At 52.0% G+C, this 13,142-nt stretch overlaps 1 protein-coding gene across 1 annotated transcript; it reads left to right on the top strand.

Annotated features, from left to right (window-relative positions):
- Positions 1-87: 87 nt before the first annotated feature.
- Positions 88-5,725, top strand: CDCA5 (cell division cycle associated 5). The gene is made up of 5 exons (XM_059069248.2): positions 88-336; positions 418-483; positions 569-604; positions 3,397-3,834; positions 4,027-5,725. Exons 1-5 carry the CDS (start codon positions 313-315, stop codon positions 4,105-4,107), a joined length of 645 nt encoding a protein of 214 aa, XP_058925231.2. The 5' UTR covers positions 88-312; the 3' UTR covers positions 4,108-5,725.
- The last annotated feature ends 7,417 nt before the right edge of the window (positions 5,726-13,142 follow it).

The raw sequence follows: 13,142 nt of genomic DNA, 5'->3' as shown, positions 1-13,142 counted from the left end.
CCGGAGGGGCCGCCCAGTGCTCCGGTGAGCGGAGGGCGCGCGGGAGAGATGGGGCTGAGCAGTTTGTGGGACGCAGTTCCGTGAGGAAGGCCCTCCCCCTACCGCCCTAGGAGGCTCGTCCCCCGCCCGAGAAGGCGCCCCCAAAGGGCCTGTTTGGGAACTTCTCTCGCTCTCTTCAGCACCTGTTCTCTAGACTGAGGTCTAGAGTCTTCCCCTACCTGCTAAATTTTTCTCTTTCCAGGGCCCAGCGCCCCAACTTCCACTCAGTCTCTAAGGAGGTCCCAGCGGAAATCAGGCTCTGATCTCCCAAGCATGCTCCCGGAAATCTGGCCTGAGGTGAGCCCCGGGTTCCTCAGTTCCTCCTGCCCCGGAGGCCCCTGAGCTAATGTAGGGCTCAAGTTCACCCCTCTTCTCCAGGCACCCCAGGCGGCTCCAGTCAGAAAGCCCATCGTCTTGAAGAAGATCGTGGCCCGTACTGTAGAGGTGAGGGCAGAGAGAGGGGTTGTAGGTGGGGAGCCAGAGTGGGATCAACTAATGTTGATGTGATCAACTAGTGTTGTCTCCACAGATGCCGTCTGTTCATTCGCCTCGAAGGAGCCCCCGGGTAAGTTCATTTTCATTTTCTTCGTTCAGGGGAATCCAGGACAGACAGTCTAGAGCTGGGGCGGAATATAATGGCTGCTCACGTCTGCCCAGGGAGCTATTTGCTATATTTTGAAATAATTTGCCTTTGGACACATGTGTATCGCCAGTCTTGCTTACTTCCTGCACACTTGGTGCGTTTAGCTATTGATGCCCTGTATTCTCTACCATTTTCCTTTAAAAGTTTAGCTGTGGGCTTCCCTGGTGGCGCAGTGGTTGAGCGTCCGCCTGCCGATGCAGGGGATGCGGGTTCGTGCCCCGGTCCGGGAAGATCCCACATGCCGCAGAGCGGCTGGGCCCATGAGCCATGGCCGCTGAGCCTGCGCGTCCGGAGCCTGTGCTCCGCAACGGGAGAGGCCACAACAGTGAGAGGCCCGCGTACCAAAAAAAAAAAAAAAAAAAGTTTAGCTGTCTTAACTACTTTCTTCTTCCTCGTCTATTGTTCTCAGTGTAGTATAATGTCCTTAACTGTTTTAGCATTAGTTATTGTTAAGGATGTCTCATTAAAAGAAGATCTGTACCTGAAGATATAATGAATGAGAAATACTGTCTTTGAGTGGCTCACGGGGCTTACAGTCAAGTGGGGAGAAAGACAAATAAGTGATAACATAGTGTGCTGAGGACTGCAGTAAAGAAAGTACTAGGGGCTTCCCTGGTGGCGCAGTGGTTGGGGGTCCACCTACCGAGGCAGGGGGCGCGGGTTTGTGCCCCCGTCTGGGAGGATTCCACATGCCGCGGAGCGGCTGAGCTCGTGGGCCATGGCCGCTGGGCCTGTGCGTCCAGAGCCTGCGCTCCGCAGCGGGAGAGGCCACGGTTGTGAGAGGCCCGCGTACCGCAAAAAAAAAAAAAAGAAAAAAAAAAGAAAGTACTAGATTCTGTAAAGGCACCTAACCCAGACCAGGTAGCTCAGGGAGTGTTTCACAGAAGAAGTGTTTAAACTGAGTCTTTGAAGACAAGTTAGGAGTGTTCTAGGCAAAGGAAGCTGTGTTTGCAGATGCCTGGAGTCCACAAGGAAAAGCATGAGGCTTGGGGAACAGCAGCCTTAACGTGTCCGCCCCAGACCTTGTCAGGGGAGGGAGCGTGCCAAGCCAGAGCAGATCCTGATAAGGCGTGAGGATGAGCTTCGACTTCATCCTTTGTTCTGTGGGCAGCTTTGGAGAGTCTTAAGGCAGTGACTGAGGTAGGCTTGGGTGTTTTAGAAAGATCTCTTTAGGGTCTGGGTGGAGAATGGATTGCAGAAAGCCTTCTGGGGACCTCCAGACCAGGTGGGCGGGCATGAAAGGAATCCTGAAGTGAGATGGTGGGAGCCTGGCGTTATAGGTAAAGGCAGAGTGCTGCTCCTTCCCCTGGCTCACCTCGTGAGCACCCCATCGCACAGGACTCAGCTCAAAGGACGCTTCCTCCCCGAAGCCTTCCTGATATATTTCTCCATAGGCCTTATGAATAGCCGAGAGTATTTTGTTTGCATGTGTGTTGTCTTAGGGACAGGGACTTCTGTCTCCCCTATGGTGGCCACTCTTTCTTGTTGGTTGAATGATAGATTCATGAGATATTGAACAAAAAATGTGCAAGGACTTTGATGACTTCTTGGCTGTAGGGATTGAAGAAGAAGTCGTCTGGGTGACTCCCATGTTGTTTAGCATCCCTTTTACTAAGCCTCACGGGACAGATTCCCCAGAATCTGTAGCCAGGAATTGTCTCTCTTGATAACCAATATAATTCTAATAAACCACAAGGGCCCCTAAATTTGTCTTGTTTCTCGCCTTGTCTTGGCTGTCACAAAGCTCAGTGTCAGGTTTTGTGAAAGGTAATTCGGTGGTTATTTATGGAACACCGGCGCCACGCAGGGCTCTGCTGAAGGTGTTGGGCACAGGCAAGGCCAACCAGACAGATGGAGACGCTCACTTGTGACGCGCACATTCTAGTTGGTGTCACAGTCAACCAGCGGACAGCCACAATCAGATGGTGACGCTCACGGTCCAGGAAAGAGGTCATGGTGACAGAGGGTGACTAGCAGAGGTGAGGAGGGGCTGGTCTCCGTTCCACGGTAAGGGACGGCCTCCCTGAGAAGGCAGCATTTCAGCTGAGATTGGAATTATGAGAAGCCAGCGTGTGAACCTCTTAATACACAGGTCAGATTAAGTGCTTTCCTGTTCAGAACCTTGCTATGGCTCCCTGGGTCTCCCCTTACAGTGGCCTGCAAAATGCCCTATAACACCCCCATTACCTCTCGAACCCCATGCCCAGTTCCTCGCCTCACTTCAGCCACACTAGCCTTATTGTTCCTTGACCCCGACTGGCACACTTTCACCTCAGGACTTTTGCACCTTCTGTTCTCTCTGCCTAGAACATTTCTCCTCCAGATGACTTACTCCCTCATCTCCTTCAAGTCGTAGCTCAAATGCTACCTCAGTGAGGCCTACACTGACCTACACCTACTTAGAATTCCAAACCCCTCCCCCACCCAGTCTGCTCAGTCCTGTTGTTTTTTTCCAAAGTGCTTAACGTACGACATGATTCTCCCTATTCTCTATTTTCCCCACCAGAGTGGAAGCACCGTGGAGACAGGGGTCTTCTTTGTTTTCTCCCTGCTGTACTCCCAGTACCTGGCAGGTGACCAATAAGGACTTATCGACTGGATGGACATTTTAGGTCCTGTGGGTCTTTCTTTCTGCCCTAAATCTCTTTGGGCCTTTCTTGAAGTAAGTAACACAGCCAAGTAACAGGCAGGTGTTCTCTTCTGTCCTGGTACAGATCGCTGTTTTTTTGGATAAAGAAAACAACCCTCCTAGCAAGGAGCCTACTCGGCAGGACCTCTTCCAGACATGCAGCGTCCCTGTCACCTCCGCCTCCACTCCTGTGCTGTGCTCCCTGAATGTTGAGTCCGACTCCGGGGAAGGAGACCTGGACGCCAGAGACTTGGAAATGTCAAAAAAAGTCAGGCGATCCTACAGCCGCCTGGAGACTCTTGGCTCTGCCTCCACCTCCACCCCAGGCCGCCGGTCCTGCTTTGGCTTTGAGGGGCTGCTGGCGACAGAAGACTTGGCTGGAGTCTCGCCTGTGGTGGGTTCAAAGTTGACTGAGGTCCCCAGGGTCCCTGTGAAGCCCTGGGCCCCAGACACGACTCTCCCTGGAATCTCTCCCCCGGCCGTGAAAGAGAAACGAAAGAAGAGGAAGGTGCCGGAGATCTTGGTGAGTGAGGGGCAGGGACCTTCCTCTGCCATCACGCCAGACACACGGGGAGACGCACAGGGACACGTGCAGGGCCGGGGCTCAGCCCTGGCTGTCACGGGAGAAAGACAGCACCTGCAGGGTATGGGTGGAAATGCTCCAGCCGATGTGCCCGCTTCTCCACTCACCTGCCCCCCATTTCTCTTCCCCCAGAAATCGGAGCTGGATGAGTGGGCCGCGGCCATGAATGCTGAGTTTGAAGCTGCTGAGCAGTTTGATCTCCTGGTTGAATGAGATGAAGTGGGGGTGTCCCTGGCCAGACTCCCCTCCTCCCCCTGTACATAGTCCCCTCTCCCTGTGGAGAAGACACTTGGGGTCCCCTCCCCTGGTCTCGTTACCTGTGCATGGGCTGTTCTGCACATGAGGCCTGTCCTCAAAGGGTTGGCTCGGTGGCAGCAGCTGTTTCAGCTTGAGGAAACGGGGCCCACCTGGCCCAGCCCCACACGGGTGTTCTGTCTGTAGTCAGTCACCTACCATCCTTTCCCCACTACGTCCCAGAGTATCCCAGCTGGCTTCCAGTCGGGCCTCAGACTAGGGAGTAGGAGTCACTGGCCCAGCCAGAAGAGGTTAAAGGGCTGGGGGCTGGGGGCTGGGGGCTGGGGGTGAGAGGGAGCACCTCTGCTCTTGTAGGGAAACGTGGCCACTCTGCAGCAGCCCCACCGGAGACGGCTGCCGGGGGCCACAGCCAGCCTCGGGCTTTCTCTACTGAGTTGCCTCTGCCGGGGCTTGGTTCCCAGCCATGAGCGCGTCTGGGTAACGAGGCTTGGGTTTCCTCTTAGACTCTGTAGATGGTCTGGGAGGACTGTGGCCATGGATTGGAGACAATTCTATCTGTGAGGAAGAAGCAGAATATTCAGCCTATTGTCTTAAGTTTTGAAGGCGGGAGGGAAGCCTTGGTTGGGTCTCAGACTGTAAATGTCTGCTGCACAATAGCTGTGTTTTATAGTTCTGTGTGCTGTTGCTGAGATGTTTGGTTAAATGCAGGCTGATGGAGCAGTGGCTGCTTGGGGAGAGAAGGTGTCTCCAGACCCCCCAGAAACCTGGCTCAGGGCATCTGGACTGATAACTGCAGAGAGCAGGAAGGGGCCCATGGCAGGAGGCGCCCCCTCTTATCACTCATACCTATTTTTTACAAAACGAAGTGTACAGCGTCTACTTAGCTCTAGAAGAAGAACTTAGGGGTTGAATGGTCCTGGTGACATTAGCATTTCGTAAAGTTCTAGGAAGCTTTTCTCACGTGCCAGAAAGGGGCCAGGGTTGATAGCAGTTTTAACTTTCAGCTTCCTTAGTGTCCTCTCACAGGACGGACACTGCCTGAGGTAGGTGCTAGGAGTTGAACTAGGGGGAGGGTGGGGTCATCTCATTGTCTCTGGGGATCCCCACTCCCCTAGCCCCTGTTTCTCCTTTCTCAATATTGTTAAAAGGTGAAAAAGCCTTTGAAAAGGCTGCCCAACCACAACTTCCGCCATAGCCCAGGCCTTTGCGCATTTTGATGTTTACAGGTTCATGGAAGTAGGGGATAAGAGGAGTGTGGAGAGGCTAGTGGATAGCAGAGAATATCAGGGAAGATGAGTGCTTGCTTGGTTAGGGTCTCTGAAATGGCACAGGCCTGGTGGGTGCTAGTTAAACTCTTTGCAAGGCCTAGGAGTCCTGAAGAGTCTTGTCCTTGCTGGCTAGCGGGACAACTCCTGGAAAATGTCTTAGTCCTGCAGAATCGGGAGTAGCCAAATGACGTTGAGTTGATGTCATGACTACAAACTTCTCTCTGTCCCTGAAAAACTAAGAATGGAGTTTAAGGAAAAACTGGGTTTTGTTTTTTAAAGAAAACACAATTAAAGAGTCTCTGCCTGTTCATAGACTGTTTATTTTGTTGAGTCAAAGGCAGAGCTGAAGGTGTGGGACCCAGGAAGCCACGCCTTCTTTGGGCTGTGTCACCAGGGTTGTCCCTTTGTACGGGGGGCTGCCGGCCTGGCCTCCGGTAGCCTTTGGTAGATCACTCCCACCCCCACCCCGCCCCCAGGTCTGTTTCTTCTGTTCAGTCACTCACCCACTCCTCTAAGAAGGGGAGCCCCGTACCCTCCTGTCCCAGGAGGAAAGAAGTCGGTCTGGGGTGAGGCTGCTAACAGCTTCGCTTAGTGCCTGGGAACCAACCCTCCACCCGACCCTGAGTCCAGCTCTTATTCCCTGCCCCCTCTCCCTGACAGACTCCTGTGAAGGAGCCAGTTCCTCACACACTGGCCCAACCTGGGTGCTCTACAGCAGTGGGTGCAGAACCCCATGGGGAGCTAGTCAAAGGTGCGATTCCCAGGAATTATCACACTCGGCCAGAGGAGCCCCAGGGACATACGTGCACCTTGATGCAGGTGTCACAACCACTGTCCTTCCCCTCATCCTTCCTACGCTTGTCCTTGCCTCCTGGTCCTTAGAACAAATTAAGGCCTTTAAATTCTTTAATTCTCCCTAAACCTCCCCACTTCTACCTCCTTCCCTTACCCAGAGGAGAGCAGGCTCCTCTTTTCAAGGCCAAGCTTTGCATTTTGGCTTTTGATCCAATTCCCTCATCTCTGAGACCTTGTTCCTCTTTCTCTTACAAGTCTTAAACAGGCTTATGTTCATTTTATTTTTAAAAACAACCACCCTAATCCTAACCAAAAAGTTTTGTCCAGCATCTGTTTTCAGCTACTATTATGCCTTTCAAGGTTAAGCTCCTTGAAAAATGTTCAAAAGTTGCTTTCTGCTTCTGTTTCATTTACTTTGGGTGCCCTCATCGCTCCATTTACTGCTTGGGCAGAAATAACCAGTGACCTCCTAATGCCCAGTGCTAAAGACTCGGGCCTCTGTAGCCTTGGCAGAGAACACCTTCTTGGGGCCATGGCACTGCTGGCCCCTCTTTCTTGGATTCCCCTGAAATATCAGGACACCCAGGTCCAGTCCTGGACCCTCTTTCCAATCTGCTTGCTCTCTCTGGGCCACCTCCTTGCTCAAGACTTGTTAGTCTATCTCCAAACCATACCTCTCTCCTGGGCTTCAAACTGGAATCTAGAACTGTCTTCTAAAACTGTATCTCAAAAGATGTTAAAAAGAGAAAATTGTATCTCAACTCAGAAGTCATCGCAAATTCATCGCAAATTTAGCTCATCCACCAGCTTGCCTTTTCCTGTGCTCCCCCTGATGTTAGCAACACCACCAGCTGACCCGAGTCGCACAAGCCAGGAAACTGGGGGTCCTCTGCAGCTCTACCCTCTCCTTTACCGCATCCCATCAGCCCCACTCTCAACATCCCTCCATCCCCATGGCCACTGGACAGTTGCTCTGGCCTAGTGGGTCTTCTTCCCTTTACTCTCACCTCTCCAAACTGTCCACACTGCAGCCAGAATGAGTTTTCTAGGAGACCAAAATATGATGCTGTTTCTCCCCTGCTTAAAACCCCTTGAGGGCTTCCCTGGTGGCGCAGTGGTTGAGAATCTGCCTGCCAATGCAGGGGACACGGGTTCGAGCCCTGGTCTGGGAAGATCCCACATGCCGTGGAGCACTAAGTCCGTGTGCCACAGCTACTGAGCCTGCGCGTCTGGAGCCTGTGCTCCACAACAAAAGAGGCCGCGATAGTGAGAGGCCCGCGCACCGCGATGAAGAGTGGCCCCCACTTGCCGCAACTAGAGAAAGCCCTCGCACAGAAATGAAGACCCAACACAGCCAAAAATAAATAACTTAATTAATTTAAAAAACAAAAACAAAAACCCTTGATACAATTCATTTCTGGGTATGATACCCAAAAGAATTGAAAGCAGGGTCTTAAGATATTTGTACACCCATGTTCATAGCAGCATTATTTACAATTGCCAAAAGGTGGAAATAACACAAATATCCATCAATGGATGAATGGATAAACGAAATGCAATATAGAGGTACAATAGAATATTCAGCCTTCAAAAGGAATGATGTTCTGCCACATGCTACAACATGGATGAACCTTGAAAACATGCTGAGTGAAATGAGACACAAAAGGACAAATATTGTATGACTCCATTTATATGAGATACCTAAAACAGTCAAATTCATAAAGACAAAGTAGGATGGTAGGTGCCAGGGACCAGGCAGGGGGGAATGGGGAGTTCTTGTTTAACGGGGACAGAGTTTCACTTTGGGAAGATGAAAAAGTTCTGGAGGTGGATGATGGTGATGGTTGCACAGCAATGCAAGTGTACTTAATGCTACTGAACTGTACACTTAAAATGGTAAATTTTATGTACTTTGCTGCAATAAATTAAAAAAAAACCCAACCCTTTGGTGACTTCCCCTTGTCCATGCAGTCGTGTAATGGATGGTTATTGGGTTTTGGCTGCCCAGTCTCAACCTCTACAAATGCGCTGACTGCAAGACGCCACTTCCCTCCATGGGCATGAAGAGGCCAGACACTTGATCCCCCTGATCCCAGCAACCAGGACATAGGCATCTCACCTGAGCTCAGCCAATCAGATTTTGCATGAGGACCTGGAACGAAGACCAGGAAGAGAGGGAAGGAAAATTGAGGATTCAGCGAGGTGGTGGCCTCACGTGTCCAGCGGCAGCCCGGGGCCTCCGCCGCCGTCCAGTGTGGAGATGACAGAACACTACAGTTGGCTCCTGTGGCAGGGTCCTCACGTGGTCCTGGCAGCCAGCATCCCATACTTCCTGCCCTTTGAGTCTGTTCTATGAGTTCCGCAACTCCCTAGTATCCTTCCAATAGTCCTTTTTTTGCTCAAATTAACCAATGTTGTTTTCTCTCGTTTGCAACCCAGAGCCCTGTTGCTCCAGACTGCTTGGCAGGGCTCATGAGGACTCCAGGGTGAGGCTGGTGGCCACGTCTCCAGTCTAAGGCCCACAGAACCAGTGCAGACCCTGAGCTGCTGCAAGGTCCTTGCCTCCCAGCCTTTGCTCAGACTGCTCTCTGCCTCACCTACTCTTCCCAATCCTGTCTCACCTGCGGAGTCCTGACTTGAATAGGTTTGGCTTTGGCTCAAGCATCACCTCTGCTCAGTCTTTCCTAGCTGCCTGTCCCTTCTGCAGTGACAGCATGATGGGTAACAGCACAGATTCCAGAGCTCAATGGAGTTTGGATCCTGGCGCTGCCAGTTTCTAGATGTGAGACCCCAGGCAAGTTAATTTCTCTGTGCCTCAGTTTCCTTATCTGTAAAATGGGAACAATAATAATACAGGTTTCCCCGCTATCTGAAAGTAGAGCATTCCTGTGAACCTTTTGTAAGCCGAAGCAATTTACCTTAGGTCACAACAGCTTGCTAACGGATACACAAAAGAAATCAAGGTTAAAGCACAGGTGCTCTCAAAATGCTGAGATGTCAAGTGCAGTTCCCGTTGGAGGAGCTTGGCGGGGCCCCTCTGGCTGCTCAGGATGTGAGCTCCCTCTGTACTGGCACACTGCAAAACTGATGCTGGATGCTATTTTCGCTTTTTTCCTAAAAATGAAAGTTGTCTTCAGATTTCTTTCAATTAGCAAAAGCAGGTGCTAATGTTAGGTCTTTTGTAAAAGTGACTGGCATAAAGTGAACTTTGGAAAAGTGGGGGATACCTGTCCCCATCTCATGGGGTTTCGGTGAGAGAGGAAACGATACAGGTAAAGTGCTTAGTACGTGATACGTACTCAGTGAACACTAGTTGTTTTCCGGGAGACCTGACCGCTCCCTCCTTTCTAACTCCCGGACCTCTCTCACAGCAACTGTAAGCTCGAGTCTGTCTGTTGGGCACACACATTTACACGGTAGCCTTAGCGCCGAGGGTGGAGGCAGAACCGTATTTGTCTCTGTCCCCCCAGCATCCGGGCGTGTCACGGATGAATAGGGGTGGTGGTTTCCCTCCAGCCTGATCCACAGCAGCTCACACCCTCCTGTAGGAGCTGGGGGCTGAGAGCTTCTGGGTGCCATGGAGGAGAGAGAGGTGCAGGTGGAGTCAGGAGCAGTGGCCCCTGGGTGGCCTGCACTCGGGCCTGGGGCCTCTGCCTCCCCCAGCATGAATTCTGGCTCCAGCCCCAGGGCTCACACTGACCCCCACGGCCCTGGGAGTGGACTGCATCCTCCCTCTTCCATAGGACAGCTCCCTACCCGGCCCATGGCCCTCGCCTCCTCAGCCTGAGTCCTGAGCCCCTGCAACCGCCAACCTTCAGGTGAGGCCTTGGCCCAAGGCCGAGGTGGTCCTCCCAACATACGGGCTTCAAGCAGGCTGCCTTCCCCTCACCTACTTCCATCTCCTGGCTGGCAAGTTGTCAAACTCTCTGACAGCCATCAGGAGGAGACTCGGGTAGCCCTGGGTCTGAACCCTGGCTTTGACTCTTCTGAGATTATAGGCAAGTCGCTTAGCTTCTTCAAGCCTTACTTTTCTCTTATGAAAAGTGGGGCTAATTCTTTCTTTCTTTCTTTTTGGCTGCATTGGGTCTTCGTTGTGGTGCGCGGGCTTCTCATTGCGGTGGCTTCTCTTGTTGCAGAGCACAGGCCCTAGGTGTGTGGGCTTCAGTAGTTGTGGCGCATGGGCTCAGTAGCTGTGGCTCGCGGGCTCTAGAATGCAGGCTCAATAGTTGTGGCGCATGGGCTTAGTTGCTCTGCGGCATGTGGGATCTTCCTGGACAAGGGATCAAACCCATGTCCCCTGCATTGACAGGCGGATTCTTAACTGCTATGCCACCAGGGAAGTCCCAAGTGGGGCTAATTCTACCTCTATTACAGTAATTGCTCTGGGGATTGTTTTCCAGGTAGATGGGCACACGCGCAGCACCTGGTAGAGTGTAATAACTGACTGCTAGTATTCTTGTACTCAGTCCATGACTGACTCCTTAAAGGGGGAAATTCCTTTTTGTATCCTCCCCACATTCAGAGCAGGGTCTTGAACAAAATCAGGGCTCTGTAAATATTTGTGGAGTTGAATACCCATTTTACAGGCTAGGAAACTGAGCCTGAGTGCCTGGGGCTGCCCCACCTTTGAACGGCAGAGCAGGACTTGAACCCGGGTTTATGGATTTTCAGCTCTGAGATGTCTTCTCTCTAAATCTGAATTAATCACCTGTCTGAGCTTGGCCAGTGGGACCCTGAGGGGGCACCAAGGGAACCTCAGGCATTCTCTGGGGAAGAGCTCCATGGACTGCGAGGAGAGAGCTTGCATACAGTCAGCTGTTAGACAGCCAGGCTGTGGGCCGGTGGGGGCACAGAGGGAAGTCAAAGAACTAGTGACTCTCGACTCCCTATCTTATTACAACAATTATCTCTAATTGTTCAGATACACACCTAGATCTCCAGTCATCCACCTCTCCAATCCTTCCTGGTTACCAACTGGTAACGAGGAAGCTGTCCATGCCTCCCACTTTCCTCTGATGGGTACCAACAGGTGGGCATGGTGTTAGAGTTGCCAGATGTAACAAATAAAAATATACAGGATGCCTGGTTAAATTTGAATGTCAGATAAACGATGAATTTTTGTTTGGCATAAGCATGTCCCAAATCCGATAAACAAGGAGTAATTTTGCAGTACAAGTGCGTGCCATGGAATGTTTGGGACATGATCATACGAAAACAAACCTCACTGTTTATATGGCACTCAGATTTAACCAGGCATCCTGTATTTTATTTGGCAACCCTGGGTGGTGCATTGGTACGTAGCACGTACAGACCATGCTCGCCTTCCCTGGTATTAACACAGCGTAGACACTTGTCTTGGGCAGCAGTTGTGCGTGCCCCTCTCCTTCACCCCCAAGGCCCTGGGCTTCCGGCCCCAGGGTCTCCTCCTCCCATCCTCTCAGCTACGGCCCAAACAACCCACACAAACACTCAAAGGTCTCCCAAGCCTCCTTGTCACCTGGGGGGCCACAGCCCAGGCCTGCTCACCCTGGGAGTTAGTGGGGGCACCGCACGCCTGGACGCACCTTGCCTGTTGGCACCGTCCTGCCCCAACCATTCCCTCTTCTGACCTGCCCTTCTTCCTTCTCTGGCCAAGATACCGACTCGACTCGCAGATCAAGCAGCACCCCTCGGTGGAGTCTTTCTGGTGTTCCTAAGCCAAGTGGCTCCCTCCTCTCTTGGTCAAGGTTTTCTGTACAGGCCTCTGGATGGCACATGTCCTTGCCCTGTGGTCACCTGGGAGCCTCGGCCACCCCTTCGTCCCTGGGGGCTCCTCCTGGGCAGAACCGGGTCACAATCATCTATCAGTGTGTTCTCAGGGCCCAACCCAAGGCTTGTCCCACAGACAGTGGTTGGTCGACCAGTGTTTACCGGGGACCATTAACTTCAGAGTGGATTGTATTCTATCATGTTCATAAGTCATCGTTTACTTACCTTTTCTTATATTTGGGCTCTTTAGGCAGGTTCCAGTTTTTCTTCATGGTGTAAATCGGCTACCGTGGACCTCCATGTGAATTATTTTTATTTCCTTTGGAGTTGTTTCTTTCGGCCTAGTTGCCAAAGCAAAGTTACCAGGGCAAGGGTCTGGCTAGTTTTGTAGATCTTGTGCATTGCCGGCATCCCTTTGGGACAGATCAAACCCGGCGGCAGAGCTCCCTGCTTCCAAGAATCGGTCTACCCTGAGGCACAGCGAGTCCCCAGGGTAACAGGCCCCCTGCGGGCACTGCCAGCCAATGAGATTCTGTTTACATCACATACACAGGACTGTGGTATTTCAGACGCCATCTGGAAAGTTTCGATGTAACGCAGAGAGCACATGGCATAGAATTCCTGCCACAACCCACAGGCCTTTCCGAAGCCCAGGTGGAGCTCAGTGTAAAGAAAGACGCATCTGAGGTCACTATGTGTTCTCCGATTGGATTGTCCTTCACCTTTTGGCCAGCAAGTGTACAAGATTCTGAAAAATTGGAGAGCGAAAAATGGTGACGATTCCATTTGTTGACTTAAGGCTTTCTGTGACTTGGGGAGAAGCTGCTATTTCAAGCCTGCTTGGTGGAACATCTTACACAACCTCGTAGAGACGGAAGCGTCCTCAGGCTCAGCCCAGCTCCGGCTCCACCACAGATCTAAGGGGGTCCCGGGGGAGGTGCTATCTTTGCTCAGCAGAGAAAAGAGTGGACCAGGTTCAGATTGCCAAGGCAGGAGGGAATGGGAGGGGGGAACAGTGTGGGTGAGAGCACGATGGTGGGGACATTTGGGATGGTGTTGGGAAGGGAAGCTCCTGGCCGAGTCTGAGTAGAGGCTTGTTCAAGGACGGTGGAATAGTAGGTGGGTTACAAACAAGGGTGTCCATAGTTCAGGGTCTTGAATGCCACACTATTTGCTTCTCAA

This window comes from Kogia breviceps, chromosome 7, assembly GCF_026419965.1.
Source record: "Kogia breviceps isolate mKogBre1 chromosome 7, mKogBre1 haplotype 1, whole genome shotgun sequence".
Classification (NCBI taxonomy): Eukaryota; Metazoa; Chordata; class Mammalia; order Artiodactyla; family Physeteridae; genus Kogia; species Kogia breviceps.
Note: the sequence above shows the minus strand (reverse complement) of the source record. Positions and strands in the feature narration are given on the sequence as shown.

Coding starts and splice junctions, on each gene's coding strand:
- CDCA5 (XM_059069248.2), top strand. CDS start 313: ATGCTCCCGGAAATCTGGCCTGAG. Junction 337..417: donor TCCCGGAAATCTGGCCTGAG/GTGAGCCCCGGG, acceptor CCTCTTCTCCAG/GCACCCCAGGCGGCTCCAGT. Junction 484..568: donor TCGTGGCCCGTACTGTAGAG/GTGAGGGCAGAG, acceptor TTGTCTCCACAG/ATGCCGTCTGTTCATTCGCC.